General features: G+C 46.0%; 1 protein-coding gene across 1 annotated transcript in view; it reads right to left on the bottom strand.

The window, feature by feature from the left end:
• Positions 1 to 26,677, bottom strand: part of TMEM268 (transmembrane protein 268) — a 158,391-nt gene that overhangs the window by 71,395 nt on the left and 60,319 nt on the right. Inside the window, exons 3-4 of the mRNA XM_078640848.1 lie at positions 15,122 to 15,229; positions 4,285 to 4,434 (exon numbers count right to left, since the gene is read on the bottom strand). Coding sequence (XP_078496974.1) covers positions 4,285 to 4,434; positions 15,122 to 15,229 — 258 coding nt within the window. The remainder of the gene's footprint in view (positions 1 to 4,284; positions 4,435 to 15,121; positions 15,230 to 26,677) is intronic.

Here is a 26,677-nt window from a genome sequence, read left to right on the forward strand (position 1 = left end):
GCCATTGTTTGCCCGTGCCCTCTGGTTTATATTGGTAAAACCACACAGGAAGTCCGACACAGGATCACTCAGCACAAATCTAGGATCAGGAAAGGGGTAGAAAATGCCCCACTGGTCAACCATTGGTCCAGGATGAAACATGAGCAAGCTGATCTGAAATGGACAGTTCTCTCGAAAATCGAGAAGGATCCGAGAGGAGGAGACATGGACGCGAGATTGTCTCAACGTGAGGCTCTGCTCATTATGAAATTTAATACAGCGTCCAAAGGCCTTAATGAGATTGCTGAAATTTACAGAAATCCCAGCTAAATTTAATTGCTTAGTCCAGAAACCTTGTTATCCTTCCAATTTGTAGTTCTTGGCGGAATTTAAAAACTACATGTCCCATACTGCCATGGGGCTATTTAACAGGAAGTTGCCCTTCCAGACGGCAGCGTTTACTCCGCCACTCGCGTGTTGGAAACAAGGACAGACGCCTGCTTCACATCGGTACGTCCCTAGGCTCTCGTTTTAGCTAGATAACACGCAAGTGTTCTCACCACTCAGACTTATGCCCCCCTCCGCTTTTGTTTCAGCAAATTGACACCGTCCCCCAGATTGAAGGACGAGCAGGGAATCTCCGGCTAGCGTTAAGCCGGTTGAAGCGCAGGTAAGAATCCCGCTTAGGAACACTAAGTTTGAATGAGGCAGCGAGAGTGCATGATATTTAAAACTGCACACGTATTTCTTTTTGCTTCTAGCCACTGTGAGCATTCTACTATTTCTTCGCATCCTGATCTGCCACTCTTTGAATATTGACGAATCTTTGGTTCATTGGCTAAGGTAGGATGTGGCTCCCACTGGGGTTTGAGTCTCTTAGTTGGAATCGTGTTTGACCCTTTCCCCCCCCCCTAAGTTCGTCTCTTTTTACTTTTGCAGAACCAATTGGTCCTGAGGAGAATCCCCCTAATAAGTGGGGTTTGAAACGCGTCGACCACTCCACCCCCGTTTTTGGTCCTTACTTGCTGTTCTAAAGATAGATCATCTTTAAGTTTGTTGTGAGAATGACTTTCCCCGTGTAAATATACCTAAAGGATTGAAAAAAACTGCATTATCCCAAGGGATTCTCTCCAATCTATGTTTTGACCAAGACGTGGTTCCATTTGGATTTTCTTGTTTCTTTATGTTTACTGATTACTGTTTTTTATGTATGATTGTTTGTGTATGACTTGACGGCCATGATTGATTGAATGTCTGAAATATTCACGTTTTGTACTTATTGTATATATGAAACTGTTTGCTTTTCCTTGCACTCATAAAAAACAAAGCAAAAAATAATTTAAAAGAGAATAAAACTTGATACATTGCTAAAGAAATCAAGCAGGTGGTATTGCTTTTTTCAAACCCCTATTGTTCCCCCCAGGTTTGTGGACTAACTTTGTCTCAGCATTGGCTTTCGTGTTGTTTTTCTAGCCAATGATAGTAACATCACAACTACTAACCATCATACTCCTACAAATGTGACAATTCAGACTACTTCAGGCCCCCAAAACTATAAGAACGGATTGGGTGGTAGGTAATAGTACATTTTAATATATATTATATTAAAAATTTACTTTTGTTTTGTTCATCATCTTGGACAGCAAGCTATCCATGAAGAAACAGGTAAACACAGTCTCATCAACCTGCTTCCACAACCTATGCATGCTCTACAAGATCTTCAGGTGGAGCCCAGTCAACACCAGAAAGACCGCCATGCAGGCCCTCATCACCAGCAGGCTGGATTATTGGAACATACTCTACATAAGAATCACTGAATGCCTCATGAAGAGACTACAGACAATAGAAAACTCAGCTGAAAGACTCATCCTCAACCTTCCCAGATGGAGCCACATCACTCTGCACCTCAAGAAGCTACACTGGCTCCCGATCCAGAAGAGATGCCTGTTCAAAATGATGACCCATGCGTACAAAGCCCTGCACAAAGCAGGACCCGCATACATCAACAAATGCATGACCTTTCATCAACCGATCAGAAGACCTATAATCCACCTCTTTCTTCCTTGCAGACATCTCCCGGATCCACCGAAGCAACAGCGGAGGACGCTCCTTCTCACAACTGACAGCCAAAGCATGGAACGACCATCCCCTGCACCTCAGGACTACCTCATCGCTCCGGGAATTCAGGATAGGACTACATACCTGGGTGTTTGAATGAACAGATCATCACGAAGCAGCTAGCAACACCAGCGCCTTGAGACCCTCACTGATGATTTACCATGCTTTATAAAAACCTGATTGAATGATTGTTTTATTGAAAAACAGGATGCTGCCAAAAGTGGTAATATTATGTGATGGATATGCGCCTAATACGCCTAAGAACACAATAAAGTTACAACAATGTCCACAATATATGAAGGCTGGGACAATGCTATGCAAGTAGTAATAAGACTCAAAAAACTCATTTCCCATACACCTGGAAAGAGCACGTTAAAATTCCCTCATTTCACAGAAGGTAAGCTGTGATCAGATTGCTTCGATGTGGACCAGCTAAAAGGATTTTGCAAGGTGGGAATCCTGAACAGCAGGATTGTGTTCGCAAATTGAAAACAAAGAAAAAAAAACATCCCTACTCGTCCTTTCAGATGACTGAGTGATTATGAAATGACCTGTAAATTCACAAAAAGAAAGAACTATCAACCAATAATTTGAAATTATTTTTCTGAGCCAAAGTATTTGACCGGTTTGTGGACTTCACTGTACAGAAAAAACGTCATTTTGCAGACTCAGCGTTTGTTATTTATTTGATAACTAAGGAACTACTAATCGTAAGTACACCAAACACAAAAAAATAATCTATTGTAAAGGAACCTCGCTCTTAGGTTGGGTTAGATTTAAATTTGTGTTTTATCAGAGAGAAGAAAATAAAATGTGGCTTTTGTATGCATCCATCCAAAAGTGATTCCCACTAATAAATTGTAAATTAGGCTAAAAGATGATATTTTCTATGCACGAAATGTCTCAACCACATCTCAACTTGCTCCCTGTAACACACACGTTGACGTTGATATGATTTGTAAAGTGTAGTCTTCCATCACTATGGCTCTATTGCACTGTTAGCAATCAAGGGGTGCCTATCACTTGCTTTCCACAATGCCCATAACAGACAAGAGCCAGAGTCATCGTGTGATGTACCAAAAAATATGCATTTGGATTAACTATTAACAATTACACATTCATGCAAGTGAATAGCCATTTATCAGTGAACGTGGATCCCTAGCAAACTTTATGTACATTTGATCCAACAAATGCATATGTTGACTATCAAACGTACAACTGCAGCTCAAATGTGCACTCAAATGGAATCTAGGAATCGTAAATTAACTATAAAATATACATTTTGCTAATGCACCGATGCACCTCCAAATGCAGGTGGAAAGAGAGCATATTGCAGCTGAAAAACTCTATCCTGTTTGCCATAGCTAGCTTCTCAGTCACAGCCAATCACGTTAAAAGAGAGGAATTCATGTAAATGTTATTACTAGGAGTTAAGGTTATGGAATTAAGGTTATAAAGTATGAAGAATACAACATGTATAGTGCTAATTTTGAGGTGTGTGGTACAGGACATCTGCTTGAAGCCACAACTGCCCCATCCATCCACCTCTACATCCTGCCATCCATTTTAGCGGGGGAAAGGGATGTTAGAGACAACACCTCGACGACAGAAATGCCAGCAAATGTCTGATCTCTAACGGCATGTCAATCCAGCACCAGTTATAGCTGCATCATCTCCATTCAAGGCCACCCTGCAAACCCCAGTACATGATGGAGATTTTGAGTGATGGTACTCAACAAGCGCACCACTTACGGATAGTGTTTCCAGCGCCATGAAGTAACTTTGCTTTTCTTTCATTCTACATAAAATTACATTTTACTGTTGCTAATTGCACATTGTTGGACATCCATGTGAGCCCTGTGAGTTATCAATAGAAACCAGAGAGGTCATCACCCACATTATGGAGCCAACATATGCCACAGTAGATGATTCCTACTCTTGAGTGTGCTGTCTGAGGGTCCTGTATAACCCACTATAGAGTCTGAGCACACCCTTACCCCAGGTCCATAAATGTTCACCCAGAAGGAGTCTGGAAGATGAAACCTCAAAGTATTCTTATGTTTAGGGTACATATTAATGGTATATGCAGTGACTCCTCATCCATACAGGACAATATTGCATGTCTTCCTTTTACTTCCCATTGCCCCTCCACCCTGTTCCTTTCCTTTCATGCCTGGAAGAACTCACCTTCCTCTGGCGATGGTCTATAATCAGGATAGTGACCGTCGTGATAGCAGCTGCGCCAAGGCTCACCAGGATGATGCTCCACCATTGCTGTCCAATAGCGAACATCCTCACTATGGAGTAAATATTCGCCCACAAGCACATGTAGAAGATCTGCGAGGAGACAGTAACAACCAGGAGTCAATAAATACATCAGTTACATCTAACAGGAACCTACTAATGGTAGGATCCTCCAGGCTACGTCAGTCGTATCACGCATTGCATTGTCTGACACTAAATATGAACTACAGAATGCCTTTTCTATAGAGGTGGGCAAATATCAGTCATATAAGAGATGAAGAGATTAACTTGGTGTATATCCACATTATACAGATGCACCTAAGAGGCTGTTCTGGTCTGTCAGCTGCACTTGACAACACCAAAGTAAACATTCACATAAGGAAGTTACATGAACTAAGCACAAAACCTTCTTGAGAAGAACATTTCAAATGCATAACACTGACAGAAGACAGCATGACTCATTATAAACCTTGGATCTGACTAAACTGCAAAAACTGTGGGGCATATTAGCAAGAACCTCGTTAAAATTATTGCTGTTTTAGCGGCAGGAAACTGCTGCTAAAACGGCGATAATGGGCTTGCTAATATGCGTTATACATTTCCAATAGAAGCCCAGGTTAGATGTCCTGCACATTTATCCTGGGCTTCTATTGGAATTCTAAAACGCATATTAGCAAGCCCATTATCACCATTTTAGCCACAGATTCCTGCCACTAAACGGCGATAATTTTAACGAGGTTCTTACTAATATGCCCCTGTCCTCCCCATGAGTAGCACACTACCCATACCCATGGGGCTTCAGTACCTGGTCGGAGTAGTGAGTGCTATATAAAAGCTTATACCATCGCAACATTTAGGGGTCAGCAATGCATTAAGTTCAGTACCTAAGGCAGAACTTACGCATATGTAGGTGAAAGACAGAGATAGATCTTTATATCACAGAGAGCAGACATGCCTACCTTATACAACACATTAACAAAGAGCTGAGGCCCGCATGGGGACAGTCCAAAAAGGGGGATGCGTTACAAGGAAATTCTGTTCGGATGAGATGCTTGGCCAGCCAGCGGCTGGCTTCAGAGGGGGTGTTTGGGGTGTTACACCCCCAATAAATGTATTTTCTGATAAACAGTTTGGTACAGGTGCTTTCAGTCGGGAATGGTGAGGCGTCTGTCGGATTTCACCAGAAAAAACCGCACCTACACTCTCTGTTTTGAAAGTCCTCAAAAAGGTTGGCTATTTTTCAAAACAATGTGTTTTCTCTCACTTTGAACTACTGTCAGTCCGCATTCCTCTCCCTTTACATGTCCCTTGGGTCCCTCTTATGCATCCTGCCTGTCCTATATGGTGTATTTTCATTATATGCCAGCGTGATTGTAGTAAAATCTGAAGCTCACACCCCGCCAATCTTACCGACCAAGCTACGCCCCCTGTGGCAAGCCCTAAAGGTGTGGTAAAAGTGGCTAATTACACTTTTTGTGAGACTTTTTTTTTTAAGTTTGAGGTTATTGAAGTATAAAGAGTCAAAGATAGAAAATGAAGAAACAGTCACAAGTTAAAAAACAAGAAAATATCTCTTATACAAAATATGCATAGTAAATAAAACTAAATAAATAACAATATTAAGCAGCTAGGGCAAACACAAAGTAATATTAGAAAGTTAGGACATAAAGAGTAAACCATATACACGGTATCAAAAGTAATAAAAAACAATTGAGAAAAATCATGGTGGTTTTTGAACTTCATCAGTTCGAACTTGGGAAACAGGTGGAAGAGAAGCAACCAAGGACAGATAATGTGAGACTTTTGATGCATTAATAGGACAGTAATTGCCTTCTCAGCAGGAGTGCAATGCTTTTATTGGGACAAAAATGGTTGTTCCCTAGCAAATTGCACTTTTTAATACTAGGTTATCTTAATGTTATTTAAACAGCACGTTTAACCATTAATATGGCATTGTAGCGCTTTCTTCACCATGTGCTATGTCGCATGTCATTCCAAGAGCTTTCCTTTGCTAGTGAACGCTGCTTGTTGATGCTTGTGTTTGGTTAGCAGAGGCTGTTCACGGTTAGTTTTGGAAAAGGCCTGCATGGGTTAGGGTGAAAGTAAGATAAGCGCAGTCGAGGAAAGGTCGGTGTGCTGTCTTATGTTTACAAGTGGGTTTACTGAACAACTTTTCCGCCTTCTTTGAGATTTGGGTGGTCGGTTGTTTATTCTTCAGCCACACCGCAGTGGTGTCTCTACATACACCATGGGGTACGTGTTTTATGATGTGGTGTTGTGCGTGTGAGGGTGTGGACATATGAGCCAGTTTCTATCTGTGATTTTTGTGGGTGTATGTAGGTGTGGGCCGAGCCAGTGCATTTGGCAGTTCTTTGTCAACTTTCTTTTCTGTGGTGCCATTTTCTGCCCACGACAGCGAAAGGGATCAGTCTGGTGTGCGCTTTCTGAGTATGACAGCCCCAGAAATTCTCAAGAAGCCTGGTATTCTTCTAATGAGACAGTACCGGCATGTATTTGCAGTCTTGTTATAAATGCAATAGACCTGATTCAGGATTTCTTTGCAGACCTGTTGTTCTTTTAATGAGACAGTGCCAGTGCGCCTTAGCAGATCTGCAAACAGGTATACTAGGGCAGTAGCAGCACTGCTAAGCATTGGCACTCATACCTTTCAATGGGTCAGCACTAGGACCTCCCAGGAATGCAGTAGTGTTAGGGTGGCACTGGTCCTCCTTAGGGTCTTGATTCACTGCATTGCATTCCTCTTCAGACCTGCTTTACCGTGAATTGCAGAGTACCAGTATGTCTCTACAGACCGTCTATCTTCAATGGGACAGTAAGGTCTTTCTCAGCAGATGAGCAATACTTATTCTAAGTACCAGCAACTCTCAGTAGACTTGCTGTATTTATCCGGGTTGGGCTTGCACTTCTCTACAGATGTCCATCTTTGAAGCAAGCAGGTACTATAGACAATGTGAGCAACTTCACTGGGTTTTGTTTTTCGATTTAACAAGCTTCTAAGCCCAGCCATGCAAGCAATGGGTAGGAGTGACAAGTTTGCGGCACAATAGGTAAGAAAATAAATGGAAGAAAACAAACACATGAACTGGCTAGAAATGACCAAAATAATAGATGTAAGCCCAAACATTAACACTCCATTACAGACATTTTTCAGACTATCAGCCAAACAAACGCACTAACTGAGTAAGAAAGGAAAACCAAACATAAATAATTACATTGAAACTGTCCATGAAAGACATTAGATAAAGCACACTGACATCAGGTCTAAAGAAATTAAACTCAATCAGGGAGTGCCACAAGGCTCCAGTCTCAGCCCCACCCTATTTAATCTGTGTGTGGCCCCAGTAGGAGGAATCACAGACACATATGGGGTTGAGATAGGGTTGTACGCAGACGATACGCAACTGATTGTGACCCTAACGCAACCAGAGGAGCAATGCGCTAACAACTTCGCGTCTTGCATGCAGGAGTTGGCACGATGGATGGCGGACAACTGCCTCCGGCTTAATGGGAATAAGATGAAGGTATTGATTGTAGGTAAATCCCCATCAGTGTGGACCTCAGCCTGGTGGCCGGAAGAACTGGGTGAACTACCCACACCTAGTAATCTAGTAAAGAACTTAGGGGTATGGCTAGATAAAAACCTATTGTTTGACCATCAAACCAAACAAGTGGCAGGTACCTGTTTTGGGATACTGCGGGTCCTTGGGAAAACGCTGGACCTTATGCCCATACCGGTACGCCAGACCCTGGTCCATACCCTAATAACATCTAGGCTGGACTATGGAAATGTGCTGTATCTAGGGGCCAGCGTAAAAAGCCTCTCGAGAATACAACGAATACAAAGTGCAGCGGCCCGCTTGATCCTACAACTACCCAGAAGGGCATCAACAAAAAAAGCACTGAGAACCCTTCACTGGCTCCCGATTAGGGAACGGGTAACATTCAAAGCCCTATGTGTAGGACATCGCTTCCTTCATGGTGGAGGCCCAATGTATCTGCATGGGCTTCTGAAACGATACGAGCCCACCCGCCAGCTTAGATCATGCGGCACTGGGCAAGTACAGGTCCCGAAGGTTAAAACAGCTAGAATGGGTGGGAAATCTTTTAGAGTCATGACCGCTAGGATATGGAACCAGCTGCCAGAAAAACTGCGTCTGGAACCCTCTGAATCAAACTTTCGAAGAGACCTGAAAGCAGTTCTCTTCCCCAAAGACTAAGACCGGATCAAGGACTCTACAAGCTAGCATGCCATGGACTCTTGAAACAACTGTAGCGATCAGCGCAGGGACACACTTGCTAGTGTAACCATGCGCTTTACAAAATATAAATAAATAAATAAATTGTCGACCTCAAGCTAGCAGATGTAAACACATTATTGAACAAACCGATAGACAGAAACTACTCAAAACCCCCATAGAGCACACACCAACACATTAGGTTTTTATCATACCAGCAGTCCTTCACCAAATATTAACTCTGTGAATCACTGGTCAATTACCATATAAATGAGCAGATTGCCATGCTCGATGTTGTGAAGTTAGCAGACTAGTGGTTGTGGGTGGAGACAGGGGAGGGCAGGAAGAGGAGGAGCCGGAGCGAGGGTAAGTCAGTTAGAGTAGGGACAGGAGACAGGCAGGGAGCATGAGAATAAAGCTCCAGTAATCATATCTAACTGTGTCTGTAGTTATTGTAGCAGGATGCTACAACTGGCGACGAGGGTGGGATCCAGTCAAACCCACTGCCTGCAGAAAGTCTAGAGAGACACCCTGTCCCCGGCAGTACCAAGAAAAGAAAATGCTGCCGAGAATTGCGAGTCGCTGATGCCCCAAGAGAAGAGGCCAGCAGCAGGCAACCTGCGCCCTCCCCTTCATGAGGGAGCTGTGAGGGGCTGTGCATCCGAGCGCTGAAAGGCTCGAAGAAAGGAGAAGCGGAGCGCGCCGACACGTGACCCCGCCAGAAGCGTGAGCATTAGCAGTGCAGAGATCGGGAGCCTACTCCGACCCTGCTGTGTGCCCCAAAGTGAAGGAGAAGTACCCCCAGCGTCGAGGACGACGTCCGTCACGACCGCCCAGCAAGAGCGACTAAGCGACGGGAAGCCCGGGCCTGAAATCCCGCCGCCGGTGAAATCCTCACGCTTGATGCGTGTAAGTCGGCAGGTCGCCGCGAAGGAAAAGCGGGAACGTGCAGAGCAAGGCGGGAGCCCACCCCAACCTCACCTGGTTGCTGTGGTGGCCAAAAAATAGTGATCGCTGGAGCGCGCTGCCCTGTGACTGCTGGCCGGTGAGTCTGGAGTGCCTGAGCCGAGAGAGAGAGAAAGCCTCATGTAACTGTACTGACGGCGGCCATCTTAGAGTCAGGCGCTCGTCAAGACAGACCCCTTGATTTTCAACGGGTGGCCATTTTGAAGTCAGGCACCAAGGAAAGGCAACAAGCACTGGCAAAGAAATAAGCATTGGTAAAGAAACAAGCATTGGTACCCAGAAACAAACAAGCATTGATAAAGAAACAAGCATTGGTACTGGAAAACAAACAAGCATTGGCAAAGAAACAAGCATTGGTACCCGAAAACAAACAAGCATTGATACCTGAAATTAATCAAGCATTGGCAAAGAAACAAGCATTGGTATCTGAAAATAAACAAGCATTGGTGAAACCAAGTGAGTGTGACAGAGACATAAACAAACACTGCAACAATGTCTGATGAAGATCAACAGCCGCCAGACGTCAAGCCTACGGTCCCAGGCGGGTCACACCTGCGAGCGCCCGAGCCCCTCAAAGTGACCACTGGGGGAACCATGGGCCCCAAATGGCATGAATGGTTCGAAGAATTCGAAGACTATATCGAAGGATCAGAAGTGACTGAAGATAAAAAGAAGTTGATTGCCCTGCGTAACTTGGCGGGGCGGGAAATTGTCAAAATAATTAAGGACCTTCCTGCCACAGAGGCGGACACATATGACAAAGTGCGTGACGCACTGAACAAAAGGTTCCTTCACAAAAAGAACGTCGACTATGAACGACACACCTTCCACTCAGCACGTCAAGGGAAGGAAGAACCGATGAGTGCTTTCATGATGCGACTGAGGAGACTAGCCAAGCATTGCGCATTTGATAACTTCTCTACTGATGCTGCAGTAAAATCACAAATAATTGATGGTTGTCACTCCGACCAACTGAGGAGACGGTTGCTGAGGAAAGAACATACACTAGATGAGATCGAGGAGATGACACGGATCTTTGATCAAGCGGAGGAGCATGCAGCTGCCATCGAAACAGGGCACAAAGGGAGTCGCAAGTTAGTGCGACGTGTGCACGCCAGAAGTGACCAGCGAAGGAGCTCGAGAGACAAGCAGTGGAGGTCACGCCCGTCATCTCGTCAGGAACAATCACGACATCAGCGGCGAGAACCGTGGAAGAAAGAAAGAAGATCTGAAAATATAAGGAAGTGTTTTCGGTGTGGGTATGATTACCCCCATGTGGATAGCTGCCCTGCCATGGGTCAGAAATGCCGGAAATGCGGCAGAACCAATCATTTTGAAGCGATGTGTGGGGAGTACCACAAAGAGAGAAGGGGTGGAACCAACAGGACAGTTCAGCCTGAGCCACGAGGAGGTACCTCAAGAATGTCCCGATCTGACAGCCGAAGATACAATGCACGAGCGGTTCAAGACCAAACTGAGCTGTCGTCAGGGTCGTCACACTCCAGCAGGGAGTCACGTCGGTCCAGGTGGGACCGGAGATCACAGTCCAAGGAATCCAGGCCGTCATCCAGAGACTCTGTATATACTATTGAATATTTGAACTTAGCTGCGGATCCAGATCAGCTCAAAACATATCCGAGGCTGGACATCAAGGTTGGCAATCACGACACCAAATTTGTACTAGACTCAGGTGCGTCTCTGAACTATATTCCAGTCACTGAATACGAAAGAATGAGTCCGCGTCCCCCTCTGTCATTCGCACCCGTCAGAGTTTTCACATGGATGGCCAAGAAGCCACTTCCTTGCCTGGGGAAGTTCTCGACAACCCTTAAACATGAAGACACAACCATCTCGGCAGTCATCCACGTTATCAAAGGCTCTGAAGCAGACTGTCTGTTGAGCTTACCGACAGCAGAACGCCTTCACCTAGTGGAAATTCTTTTCAAGGTCAGTGGAAACCAAGACGTGACCCGTCAGTTCCCCAGACTATTTCAAGGGCTAGGCAAGTTAAAGGACTGTCAAGTGCGGCTGCACATCAACGAACAAGTCAGGCCAGTTGCTCAGCATCCATGAAGGGTGCCATTCCATTTACAGACCGCGGTGGAAGAGGTACTCCAGGACCTGCTAGCCGCTGACATCATCGAGCGCACCGAAGGCCAAACACCGTGGGTATCTCCAGTAGTCATTGTCCCCAAAAAGGGCACCGCCAACAAAGTCAGACTCTGTGTAGACATGCGTTTGCCCAACACTGCAATTGAAAGAGAGAGACACCCAGGACCACACTTGAGCGACATGATCTCAGCTCTCAACGGGGCGAAGGTGTTCTCCAAATTGGACTTAAATAAGGGATACCATCAACTGGAACTAGAGGCAAAATCCAGATACATCACCACATTTGCAACTCATCTTGGGTTGTTTAGATATAAGAGGCTCAGCTTTGGAGTTTCCTCAGCAGCTGAAATATTTCAAGAAGCTATTAGACAAGTCATCCAGAACATTCCCAATACGCTCAACTATAGTGATGACATCCTTGTGTATGGCTCTGATCTACGAGAACATGACATTGCACTCAATCGTGTCTGTCACGCACTACTGGAAGCAAACCTGACCCTGAACAGAGACAAATGTGAATTTCATCAAGACACATTAAAATTCTTTGGTCATATCTTCTCCGGTGCTGGCATGAAACCTGACCCCGACAAAATTGGGACTCTGAACAACACCAAGAGTCCTCAAGACGTCAATGAGCTCCGGTCATTCCTCGGGATGGCCAGTTACTGTGCTCGGTATATCCAGGACTATGCGACGATCAGCCACCCCCTCCGCATCTTGACCAAACAGGGTCAACCGTTTGAATGGACTCCCCAATGTGAGAAAGCTTTCAAAGAAATCAAGAAGGCGGTGGCAACTGCAGATCACTTGTCATACTTCAATCCACAACGAAAAACGGAAATAACTGTGGACGCCAGCCCCGTTGGGCTTGGAGCCATCCTGGCACAGTATGACAACGATTCAGATCAACGTCGAATCATTGCTTATGCGAGTCGCAGCCTAACTGACCCGGAGAGGGCATACTCGCAGCCCGAGAAAGAAAGTCTTGCCGTAGTGTGGGCATGTGAACATTTTCATGTTTTCATATATGGTAAGCACTTCACTCTAATTACAGACCACCAAGCCCTTGTCACCATTTACGGAAATCCCCGATCCAAGATGCCCCCAAGAATTGAGAGGTGGGGCCTAAGGTTACAGGAATACACATTTACCATCGTCCACAAGCCGGGGAAGTCAGAAAACCCGGCTGACTACATGTCTAGACATCCACTTGCATCGTCAGTCTCTAATCCCTCCATTGCGGAAGAATACATACACTTTGTGACAGATCAAGCTCTCCCTCCTGCCATTCCAATGGACACCGTCCGAGAAAGTACGTCCCAAGACATTGTCATGCAGAAGGTCCTACGCCGAATTCGACACAACAGGTGGAGACACGACTCTAAGGATGAAGAGACTGATCCACTCCTCAAACAGGAAATGCAAGCTTTCCAACATGTATGCAATGAACTGTCTGCCACCACTGATGGCATACTGCTGAGAGACCAGCGAATCGTAATCCCTACCAAACTGAGACAAGGAGTAGTTGCACTTGCTCATGAAGGACATCGGGGTATTGTGTCAACCAAGCGTGCACTGAGAGAGCGAGTATGGTTTCCATACCTTGACCAAATGGTGGAAGCCACTTTGAAGGATTATCACCTCTGTCAGCTCACAAGCAAAAATGATCCTCCAGCACCATTGAACATGACCCCCCTTCCACCGGGAGTGTGGCAAGAGATTGCCATTGATTTCTATGGACCCCTGTCATCGGGCAAATATGTGTTGGCCATCATTGATGAACATTCCAGATATCACTTTGCACACTTTGTACCATCGACTAATGCCGCAAGCACTCTCAAGGTGCTTGATGAAGTCTTTGCGGCTTGGGGAGTTCCCTCTAAAGTGAAGACGGACAATGGGCCCCCATTCAATGGACAAGACTTTGCAGCGTTTGCAAAACATCTAGACTTCCACCACCGTAAGATTACGCCCCTCTGGCCACAGGCCAATGGAACAATTGAAAGATTCATGGCCACGCTTAAAAAGACTTTTCAGCATGCAACGGCGGAGGGAAAGGACTTACAAGTAGCCCTCAATGAGGTCCTCCGAGCCTACCGAACAACCCCTCATGCAACCACAGGGCAATGCCCAGCGACTCTCATGCTGGGACGTCCCATGCGGAACCGCATTCCAACGTGGGAAGGGGCCTTACGACCATCAGTGTCACCTGCTCGAGAACATCAACAGATGATGGTGACTGACAAACACCGAAAAGACAAGATGAAGTCATACGCAGATCGACGGAGGAGAGCAAGGTCACTCTCGTTACATGAAGGGGACCAGGTACTTGTCAGACAAGAGCAGCAGAGGAAGACTGACTGCCCTTTCAAGGATGAACCGTTAGTAATCACAAAACGGAAAGGAACTATGTTGACTGCAGAATCGGAGCAGCGGCGAATCACCAGAAACATTTCACACTTCAAGAAACTATCACAAGACACCACTGAAACTGCATCTAGTGAAGTAGCCATTCCTGGTTCGGCTGAACCACGGACAGATGATTGCGAGAACATTAGTCCTGTCGATGAAACACCGAACAGCATTGGTCCGAGTGTCAAGTCGCCACGACCTCATCGGGATACCCGTCCACCCAGAAGACTTATTGCAGAAATGGACTAAGAAGTCAGAGTTTTCATTTGTTTTGTTACAAAAGGGGGAGATGTTGTGAAGTTAGCAGACTAGTGGTTGTGGGTGGAGACAGGGGAGGGCAGGAAGAGGAGGAGCCGGAGCGAGGGGCAGTCAGTTAGAGTAGGGACAGGAGACAGGCAGGGAGCATGAGAATAAAGCTCCAGTAATCATATCTAACTGTGTCTGTAGTTATTGTAGCAGGATGCTACACTCATTATCATTTTACTATTACTTACATAATATCCATTCATTTTAATCATTCACTTTTAGCCTAGCTATCTGTTCAGACGCTCAAAGATTCATTTCGGTATTTTGAAAAACATACCTGAAATCATACTATGATACATTTTCCACTTATTGTAAAATACACTGAACTGTCATCCTACCAACAACAATTTCATAATAAATTTCACAAATATATTTAAAACAAAAGACACAATTTTAAAAAGGAACTAAAAAAAGTTACATGGGTACATGTTTGTCTGAACTGTTGTAGCTTGTGCAAGGTAACAATCTAAAGCAAAACGTGATATTAATTTCCCAGCATTAACCGAAGTAAAAAACAAAGGTCAGCTCATTCTTATACAAGCCATAGTAATTAATAGTTGAATGTATTTTCTTTAATGAGCACAGTAAAACTCCAAAAACAATGCCTGTTAGTCATTTTTGGTTTGTTCTGCCTTCTTTAGCAGTACATACATAGGCTCTCCTTGCCCTCCCTAGAATTGTCCACATGTGCAATTAAACGTCACTGAACCACAAGGAGTGATGCTCACCACGGCCAGAGCTAAGCCAAAGCCTCTAGAGCTGAAGAACAGGTACCTCTTGACATCCGGCTGGAGGACAGTGTTCTGGATTAAGGTCCGGCACTGCTCTAGTGAGACCTGTAGAGATGGAAGAGAGAGATAGGTAATGGATACCTGTATTATATAAATTAATAGCCATACACCACCACAGAGGCTGCCTTCGGCCACCACTGCATGGTGCCAATCTACCTTTCCTACAGGACAATCAATCTTGATTACTGTAACAGCATCTACTCCAAACTAACCAAAAATTACTTGGCATTCTCCAAAGCCTTTAAAACCAGGCAGACAGATTTGGTTTCTAATTAACATTTGGTAGCAGAAGGACATCAAACCTGCCTTAAAGCATCTCCATAAGTCCTCTGTCAAAACCAGGGCCAAATTCAAGGTCCTGTGCTCCATCCATTAAGCATAGTTGGGTAAAGATCCGGTCTACCTACACAAGCAAGTATCTTACTATGTCCCAATTTAGCTCTTTCACACAATGTCCACCTATCTAACCAACCAGATATCATTTAAGAGGATTAACACAGAGAAGATCACTGCACATACAAAGACTAAAACAATCCTGTAGCCCTAATCTGAGATCTCAACCCACAGTATCTGGAACCTTTTAAAAAACAAAAACTACTCTGAGTTGCCTTACACTATACTCAACACAGAACAGGGTGACGTGGATAAAAAAAAATCAGCATATCTAATGAAAGGTGAGACACAGCACTTTATAAAACTGCTTAATAAATAAACACATCATTTAAATGAAATGGCATGATCAAACATAGGTTAGTGAAAGGATAAAGGATTGGCTAACTTATGGGAGGCATAATTGGCTGCTTGATATAAATAGAATTAGAATCCACAAGAAATGGGAAAATATGATCATCCATTGTAACAATTGGAGCAGTATTCATCCAAAGCAGTGCCATGAAGTGACGCTTAAACACCAGTGTACAATTAGAGGCACAGTCTATAGCAGTAGATAGTTCAACTATCATATAAGATGTAGGGGACCATAGGGATCTGAAAACGGGCACATCCACAGCAAAATAAGGGACTTTTAGTGTAAAGCACTGAGCTATTGTGCCTGTTTCAAGTCGCTGAGTCACACCTGTAAGTCTGAAATTGTTATCAGAAACCTCAAACCCTAATATTGTCTCTGCTCTCATGCATAGATGCATCGGCTCACATTGTGGAACAATGGCTTTTCCTGAGGCTGTGAATTTAAGTCCAGAAAAACAGAGAAGAGATGATTTTCAGAAGGGGACAGAAATGCCACATTAAAAGTACACAGCTCTTTCTCGGAAACGGATGGAGACCGGTTGGTCTCCAGGTTATATCGACTCTTCATTGCCATGAACTCATACACTGCTGCTCATGTCCGTGGGGCTTGGGGCGTGGACCTGGGCTTCCCGCTCACAGGCAAAATGTGGCCCTACTGTTGTTCACAAACCCAACTTATTGCGGTCAATCACAGACATAAATCACTTCATTTTAAATTCCTACACCTAGCATACATCTCCGCCTCCAACCAGGGCCGGACTGGGAACTGAAACAGGCCTTGGTAAACTGCACGGCCCTGACCCCCCTGTGGTGAGGGGGGGGGTGCAGCCGGGCAGTTTGCAAGGGACAGATTCGGCCGATTTTGTTACAGAGGACCGATATTGCAGACCCCCGGTAACAAAAACGGCCCCTCAGGGGCGCAAAACTGGCCCCCATACTAGCGGCCCACGGAGGAAATGCCCAGTGCCCGCTACGGCCAGTCTGGCCCTGCCTTCAACAGTGCAAAATTCAACCCTACACGAGCTGACCAGTGTCCCAAATGATGAGCACGAATGCAGATTTTGCACACTTAACATGGACCAGTCCACAGATTGGCCTTTATTGGAAATCTAGTTTTTCCCACATCTCAGCCATGACGGAGTACCAGTTACACCAGACCCCCTCTTAGCACTACTAGGCTACACTAGCGATATTCCTAAGTCCACTCGCCGACTCGTGTCAATGGCACTTCTGCTTGCCAAGCACGAGATCGAAGTGCATTGGGGTGGTGGCCGGGTTCCTACCGCCGCTTCCTAGCTCTAGAGTATGACATATTGCGACAGTTTAAGCGGAGATTACGTGAAGCTACAGCCACTCACATCTGGGCCTAAAGATTTTTGCTCGCTCCGCCTGTACTACCTTCTCATCCTGGTACCTAACACCTCCGAATTGATCATCACCTCCATCCCAACCCTCCCACAGACCCCTCCCTCTCGCTTTGCATCATTTGCGGTTGGCACTTTTCCTTCATCTACATGTATGCAGTATAAAAGCTGATGCTGTCATGCTTCTTACCACGTTGTGCTTATGGTGGTTCACTTGCACCTTGCTACATCTTCATTGTACCTCTGTATGATGTGCATACTTGCTGTGATGTTGTTGTTCACATTACTCTTCATGTATAAAAAACAATAAATACTTTTTTTAAACTATAGCCAGGATATACGTGGTTAAATGTATGTATCAAGACCTTTTAAAAGACGACTGTGCCTTCTAACTATTAAGAGCTGTTTTCCTTAGCGCCAAGACGCCCATGAGCACACGAGCGCTTTATAAAACTACAAATCAAATCAAATCAAATCAAATCAAATCTTAGTAAAGTCATTAAAACAGGTATTCTGTGAAAAAAAGTTCACAGCTCTAGACCGTCTTTGGAGAATAAACTGACTGCACGAGTAATGTCTTATGTTTACTCAGCAGAATTTGCAGCACTGGTCAAATTTAACCTCTGCTCTTTGCCATCTTGGCATTGTAACTAGTTGCGTGCCATCAGTGCATATTTTTAAAAGAAGGTACAAGTTCCAGATAGCATCAGTTCAAGGACACTTGAGAGTGTCGTGCTCGGTTCTACTCCATGGACATCAATTGGCTGGGTGAGCAGAAATGGCCAATTTTACCTTCAGTACATGGTGTGGGGGTGGTGGGGATAGATAAGGGGACAGGCATGAAAAAGCCTGTATAAGAGATTCTGGACTGTTCTATGAGGCAACAAAGTCCAAAGGTTTGGCAAGCTATAACAAACGGAGCCAAGAGCCATAGAAGAATGGTGATGATCAGCTGGGCATTGTCCTCCACTACTTTGTGTTGTATTACTCCCAGTAGAGCTAACAGGGGAACGTATAATGCAGCAACATTTTTGTTCACGTTGCGGTCAGCCAGCCAGCCAGTCAGAGCATCAGCACCCTCGAGGCTGACAGGTGCCTCTCGCTCCGATAGGAGTGAGGCGGTCTAGGGGAAAAGCCTCCATGGGCAATTACTTTTATAAAGTTCCATGCCCGTGGAACTCCTATGACTTTCCATGAACCAACCTCCCAGATAACTACACATTTATTGAAACAATTATTGTCCAATGCATGTCATTTGTGGTATGAATGACCTGTAGAAAATGGTCTGTCAATTAGGTTGTGTTCCTCTTGCACTGGATGTTACTTTGGTGTTCGCAAATCCTTTGCTTAACTTTTCTGGTCGTCATGCCCAGGTAACGTAAGCCACAGGGGCAAGTGATCAGGTATACCACATCACTCGAATTGCAGTTTGTGTGGGCTTTCTGAAACAATGTTCTGATTGGTTCCAAGTTAAGTGTTTTAGAAGCAGTGGTCAAATGGCAGATACTGCAATGTCCGCAGGGAAAGTGCCCAACTACATTCGGTAGGCCCAAGGCGTTCAGGATCGCGATGGGTTGTTTGTAAGAGCAGGTCTCTTGGGACGAGTGTGAACCAACAATCCTTGAGGCTCTTGGCCCTTTTAAAAGAAAAGAGAGGTTTATCCCATTTCTTGTTTCCAGTCTCTAAGATCTTCCAATGCTTACTGATAGCTTTTGTCACTGTACGTAGTCACACATGCCAGCGGCACTTCCTCCGTTATCCTTGGGTTGTCTTCGAGGAGAGTATCTCGATGTTGGTTTCTCGCTCGCTTATAGCTATTTTAGGGATGTGCTGTGGATAACCACAATTCCGTAGTTTGCCTGATAGTTGGGCAGCTTGAGAGCGACAGTCATTGGTACTGCTGCATTTTCTACTGATTTTCAGGTATTGTCCATAGGGGAGATTTTCCCTGAGCACTCTGGGGTGGAAGCTGGTGAAGACTAAGAGGTTGTTTTTTGAAGTTGGTTTATAGTACATCTTTGTTGCAAGCCTACCTGCCCCTATTTTGATGGTTACATCCAGGAACACTATCTCCTTTTTGTCATAGGCATGAGTGAACATTAAGTTGGTATCACAGGTGTTGACCCATGTGAAGAAAGCAGTCAGGACGTCCTCTGGTCCTTGCAAGGTGATGAAGACATCGTCTATATATCTTTTCCAGCACGATATATAGGATCTGTACGGGTTGGTTGAGGACAAGATATACTTCTACTCAAAATCGTAAATGTACACTTGGGGTAAAAGTGCTGCCCATCGAAGTTCCCGTAGTTTGTAGATATAGTTCCCCTTCATACTCGAAGAAGTTCCTTTTCAGGGCTAAGGTGGCACATTCTATGATGAACTGTCGTGGTACCGTGTAATCCCATTGTGCATCCTCTAATGCCTTTTTCAAAACCAAGATGTTTGCATCTTGTGGGATGCTCATATAGAGGCTTTCTATGTCCATGGACACCAGGATGGTAGTGTCTGTAATCAGGGTGATGTGCTGTAAAAAGGAGAACAGGGTCTTAGTGTCCTTCAGGTAACTGGATTTTTTTATCAATGGTTTCAAATAGAAATCACAAAACTTTGATAACGGCTCTAGTAAGGAGCCGATCCCTGAAACAATCTGGCGTCACAGGGGTGGGAGGATGTTTTTATGCGTCTTGGGCAGAGTGTAGAAATAGGGGATAACATTATCCCCTGTGGTTAGAAAATCTGCCTCATGTTTCGAAATGTGTCCTTTTGTTTCTGCAAGATTGACCAGACTGCTAATCTCTGATTTTAGAGATATTGTGGGATCCGATGGTAGCGGGCTATAACTACCCCTATCAAGGAGGAGGTGTCGGCATTCAGTATCATAGGCATCCTTGTCAAGGATAACCAAGCCAACCCCTTTGTCCACAGGCTTTATCGCATAAATCACATAAATAGCTGCTCCCTGCGGATGGGAGCAATGCCGGGCCCCACAGCATGCGTGGAGGTGGCTGGGACTGCAAGTGGCATGGGGCTCTCCGGCAACTCCCAATGAGTGTATGGTGGGAGCACTTGGTGGGCACCAGGGTACCAACCTTTACTTAATTCAGGTCCTAGAGGGGGTGGGCACCCCGGTGCAGAAAACAGCTTGTGGAGGGAGCAGCACAGCCGCCTCCATTTTATTTTAAGTTATGACCCTGAGAGATGAGGTCCCCAGGACCTTATAAGGCTCAGAGAGAGGGGGCCACGTGCCCCCATTAAATTGAAAAAAAGGACCTAAGGACCTAATAAGGCAAAGCGTGGGCCGCACGCGTGGGCGGCACACCCCCACTCTCCTTTGAATTCATATATACAGCCCTGCGGAATAAGGTCTCCAGGGCCATTATAGGCTTGCAGGGGGCACATGAGCACCTCCTCATTAAAATAAAAAAAGGCCCTGGGGGATGGGGTCCCCAGGGCCTAAAGAAGGTCAGGGGAGGACATGTGGCCACTCTCCCCTTTATCAAAAAAGGGCCTTTGGATGGGGTCCTCAGGGCCAAATAAGGCGCCGGGAGATGGGGGCACATAGCCCCTTCTCCTTTAAAATACATAGGGCCCCTGGGGATGGGGTTTCAAGGGCCCAAAAAGGCTCGGGGAGAGGGGCTGCATGCCTACTCCCCTGTTTAATTGTGTTTGGCCCCAGGGTATGTGGTCCCTGGGGCCCAAAGGCCAATCCTACACAGTGTGCAAAAGGATCAATCCCCTGCTATGGACAGTCAAAGGCCTTGTGCAGTATGGAGTTGTTTGCATGTTGGGGGTTAGCCGTGCACAGCCTTGCACATACTAATACATTTGAACTTTACGTTAAATAAACCTAGAAATTCCCTAAAAAAAACTAACATTAAAGTAGCATTTTAGTTAGGTGAAACATTCAGTAACAACACCCCTTTTTTTAACTCTAAAAACCAGAGAAATTCACCAGTTATAGTTATAGTTATCTCAAGTAACTATGGCTCGTGCCCTAAGGTGACCATAACTCGCACCCTCACCATGCACTGCTAATTACCGCACATATTACATCACTCATGACATCATCTATGACATCATTGACAATATCACTGCAACATTTGCACTAAATGTGTGATGAGAAACTGTGAATGGCGGAGTGCGACTAATGAAAGAACGAAAGAAAAATAGAAACCAAGAAAGAAGCAATGAAAGAAATAAAAAAAGGTAAAGCAAGAAAGAATTGAAAGGAAAAAAGGGAAGTAGGAAAGTAGAAAAGGAAAGCAAAAATGAAAGAATAAAGTAAAGCAACAAAGAAGGAATGAAAGAAAAAAGGAAAGAAGGAATGAAAAAGGAAAGAAGGAATGAAAGAAAAAACACAAAAATGAACGAGCAAAGGAAAAAAGAAATGATGAAAGAAAAACAGTAACCAAGAAAGAAGAAATGAAAGAGAGGAAAGCAAGAAAGAAGGAAATATGGCATGAAAGAAAAAAGGTAAGCAAGAAGGAAGGAATAAAAGGAAAAATAAAGAAGGAATGAAAGAATGAAAGAATAAAGGAAAAGAAAGAACTTTGGAAGCACCTTTTTCGGATAGTTAAAAACTTCTTACAAACTGTACGGTCAACTTTACTTTATTCAACTCCAAAATAGCAACTCTATTTTAAATTGTTGGGATTTCAGCTTTGAATGCGTATTGTTACTCAGCGTAAGTTAAGCCTCTCTGATCTGTGTCATAGCTATCAAGGGGTTGAGCTCAGGCTAACTTAGTGACTTTGAGGGTACATCCTGATATGGGTTATCATTATTCCTTGAGGTGGATAGTCGCACCTGCATCCACCTTAGAAAACGATCCAATTTCTTACACTATGTAAAACACAGCAATCAACCCAAATATTTCAAGTGAGATGACTGAGCATACTTAGACAACTGCCCAAAAGCAATGTTCTACCATACATTGATACACAGGAATTGCTGTAAGCAAAAAAGCACAACAATGTACAACAATGAGAGCACCAAAGACAACTAGGTATGTCCGTGGCTGCTGCCATCTCCCGCCTGCTGGTGTGATGTATTCCTATAGGTTCTGTATCGATCCCCCTATTCCTGACCCTATTCTGGTTAACAAGTTAACTAGCAGCCATCCCATGAGGCAGAAAACCCCCATGATGCAGGAACCGTTATCTGATAAAGCCACACTACGGCACAGGAACGTGTTATCTGATTAGGTCATAACGCTTGCCATCTAATTAGACAAGCGATATTCCTCCAGCCCCTGATAAGGCATACGGAGTTCTCAAAACAAATCAAACCTATGACAGACCTGGGAAAAACCCTGCGGCCATTGTTTTGATTTCACCGAGAACTTCAGCAAAAGAATGTGCTAACGACCAGGTCGTATGACATCCTTATTGACGTATCTATGTCCATCCTTACGTCAATCTCGGCACCTTAAAGGTATAAATATTACCGATATTGCCCTATGCAAACACACGCGGTGGTGACGAGATCGGAGCAGACAGACTTGCCGAAACCCAGAGCAGAGCAGACCCCGCTGGCGCAGCCCCGCCTTCCTGACGAGCTGAGAACGAGACGCTGCTTTCTCCTGCCGAGAAATCCAGCTCCGGCGCTTCCGGGTAGCCCTCGCAGGCAGCCTGGGATATCGAGACCAGAGACGAGAGATACCATCCCTCATTCATCCTAGATTCCAGGTACAGAACTGAATAACCCCTTGCAGAGAATTCTTTAGTCAGTCACTTGGCAAAACAAACTTAACTTAAACTGCTACTTTCTATTCCCGCCCACGTATTAGGCTTAGGTCAGGTACATCTGGGGTAGGCGTAGTTAGAAACACCAGTTGAGTACGATTAGTCAAATGTAAATGTGTATGTATTCATTTTATCCATTTAAAACCTTCATATGGCTTAGAAACCATATCAATGTTTTTACAGTATTATTTTATACTTCTGCTTTTATTGTATGCACTTTACTTAACCATAAGTATTGCAATAATATCGATCCATTTCTCTTGTATGAGAAAAGAGACTGATCAATAAATAACATCTTTTATTGAACACGCCCGTCTCTTCCTTTTCTCTACAATCTGGTGAGACTAAGAATGCACGTACTGACTGAGTAAAATAAGTCGTCTTTTGTTTTCACACGACTCTAGAGATACACTCTTGATTAGGGGAGAGCAAAGTTGTCATGTTCTATGGTTGTCAGAAACTAAATCCCTTCTTGTCTATCCAGGGAGGTTCAACTCCTCCTTGCCTATTCGAGAAAGTTTCTAGTGAACTCTGAGCTAGCTGGCAAAACCCAAAACTTTAAGTCTAATATCGACAGTAGTAGACCTAGTTAACGTCTGGTCTAGGCCTATACTATTGAAGGTATTATTCCAATGCGCAGAGCCTATTGGGATAATAGGAACTACACTACACTGGTCGCTCCTCCCTCTCTTTTTGGACAGTGCATCAGTTTTTCATCTCTTAAGTAAGCACGAGGTGGAAGGGAAACAACATATACAATAGCATTCCTAGGGGGGATAGTAGGCTGTGGGGCAGTGCAGTCAATAATTGGGAAATTGGTTTAAGAGAGTGGGACTATGGAACAAAAGACTGGTTGGCAGTTAGATGGGCCAATGGGGCAGTAAAGAGGAGAAGATAGGTGGGGCAATGTGACATTACAGAAATGGATCAGTGAGACAGTACAAGTGTTGGGCAGATAAGTAGGGACGTTACGGCGATTAGGAACAGAATGGTGAGGATAGGGCTACAGCAGCATTTAACAGTAGGACAGGAGAGTACTGCGCTGCTTTTAAAGGGAAAAATGCATCTGACAGAGGTCTCTTTCTCACCAGACTGCCCTTTGGCTCCACGACTCAAGCTACAGCTAAAAGATGGTTAAATGGGTGGCCATCATCATGGCCGAGTAAGTCGTGAGCCATCAGATCTGTCATACCTATCGGTGTCCAGAGGTCCCCTAACAGCCGCCACAAGCAACAGGAGAGTCCCACCGTGCTGTGGAAGGGGGTAAACTCCGGAACGGCAACATATGTGACATCGCACTCCGACGGCGAACCGCAACCCTCCGGAGAGACGCGGAAGCCCTAAGATGGCGGCGCCCCTCCGGGCGAACTTAAGAGCCTGAGGCGGTGGCGAATGCAACGTAAATGGAGGTCAGCAGAGCGACCGAGGGGTCCAGTGCACCGGAACTGCCTGCCGGTGAGTGGGGTGGACCGGAGTGATACCGGGGCCTAGACGGCGGAAGCATATACGGCCGCACTGAGACCGGGACTGCGACGGAAGCGGGGGCCTGAGGCAGTGAGCCCATCTGGAGGAGCGGAGAGGGACAGGCGCTGAGCGGGCTGCCAGATTGCCTGCAGGGACGCGGCGCGCCAGACACATTAGACAGCGCCCAGCGATGCGGGGGGAACACGGCCGCCTACCGCCAGCCACAGACGGAGAGTAGGAGCTGGGAATCGAGGCAGCGCGGCGTGGCCTAGCGGCTGGATCCCCGCATCGGAAGGGACCTCTGGGCGGGCCGGACATAGCGAGGCCCGGGAAGTACTGGACGTGGCAGTGCAGACTGGGGGGAAGGGCCATACACCAAGGGAGCAGGAGGCCACTGCAGGTGGGGGCACTTACCTCCAGCTGGGGGTGGACGGCTTGGCAACAGGGAGCTCGAGGCAGTCGAACTGGTGCCCTGGACATACATCCTACCTCCACCTCTCCCCTCTCCCCCTCAGCCTAGAGACTGACACAGCTGCGGAGCCTGATGTTCGGAGGATTCCTAGACCGGGCATTAGTGATGTGGGGGTGAGCTGACGCTCCCTGTGGACACGCGAACAATGTGGCTGATGACCGGGCCTCGAGCTGCCTGTTCATAAACGAAATTGCAGGGATACGCAGGGCCGGGCAGAACGGAGATTGCATTAGACGGCGAGACCCGGAGGCCGGAGCGCAGGAGGAGGGAAGCACCCTGTGTGGCCCTTGCTGAAGCTGCGGCCGCCTGTGCATACGGAATGGGCAAAAAAGGAAGTGGCCGTCAGGGCCACGCGACAGGGCACGCTGGATCATTATGCGACGCCCCCCCCCTGCTGCAGAGGTGGACCCCTCGGGCCAGCGCTCGGACACGGCCCTCCTGATGGGGGCCATACAGACTTTCAGAGAGGACATACCAGTATTCCGCGCGGCTTTAGAGGTCAAAATCGGGGAAGTGGGCTCAGAGGTTACACTATTGCGCCAGGACTTTCGCAACCTAACAGAGAGGGTGACAACGGCGGAAACCAGACTGGGAGAGGCAGAAGATATCATCCACACCCTGCAAAAGGACATAAAAGAGCTCCGGGCCTCTCATAAACAGTTACAGTGGAAGGTGGCCGATGCAGAAAATAGGGCCCGCCGGAATAACCTCCGCTTTGTGGGTTTTAGGGAAGGAATAGAGGGGACGAATATGGTAGAGTTCCTGCATTCCTGGCTGCTGAAGACCCTGCCGAAAACGACATTCTCCACCTGCTTCGTGATCGAAAGGCTCAGAAACAGAGGCGCTCCTTTGATGTGGTGAAGGCAAAATTGAGAGACCTGCGGATCCAATACATGCTGCTTTTCCCGGCGAAACTGAAAGTTATATATAAAGAGAAGACATACTTTTTCACTCACCCTGAGGATGCGTGGCAATGGTTGGAAGAGCGCCCTCCCCTCCGAAGGCAGGAGGAAGGGATGCGTAGCGCGGCTGAGGAAGGGGCCACCGCCGGTAATCAATGGGAGTCACTGAAGACGCAGCAACAGAGGAGAACGAGGGGAAGCAAGAGTGAAGACTACGCCTTACCCTGCACAGAATCCAGCTGGCAGACGACAACAGGGCTCAATACCCCCCGATCAAAGTGGTCAAGCGGGATCCAGATGCCGATGCCTGGCTGATAACGCTCGCTCGGAAGGGTAAGAGGATGAAGGTGGTCACACGACGGGGAGTGAGGACTTGGACGATCAATCAATGCATCCGTTAGTGGCGGCGATCACAGAGATGGAGCAGGATTCGGCCAAGGAGGCGGCGGCATCACAGGCGGACATTCAGGACTCCAACTCTTGAACTGGGACACTCTGGACGGACAAGATACAGGCTCATATTCCGGGATCACGTCAGTTATTTCACTCCCTATAAACATTGTTTTTTCACTATCTGGGCGTATTGTATAGATGTGTAAGTTTGGTAGCAGACGACAGTTCGTATGCTTGCTAGATAGACTGTTTAGCGTTGATTTGTAGTAAGTGAACCTGGGGTGGGCGATAGACCTCCTCCGCCTGAAAGTCCTATACGCAATCTGTACAGAGGATGGAACTGACGGGAGAGGGAGGTGGGGAGGGGGGGGGGTGTTATGGTTGTTCTAAGTTTGTGAATGTTAGGG

Source organism: Lissotriton helveticus, chromosome 5_1 (genome assembly GCF_964261635.1).
Source record: "Lissotriton helveticus chromosome 5_1, aLisHel1.1, whole genome shotgun sequence".
Lineage (NCBI taxonomy): Eukaryota > Metazoa > Chordata > Amphibia > Caudata > Salamandridae > Lissotriton > Lissotriton helveticus.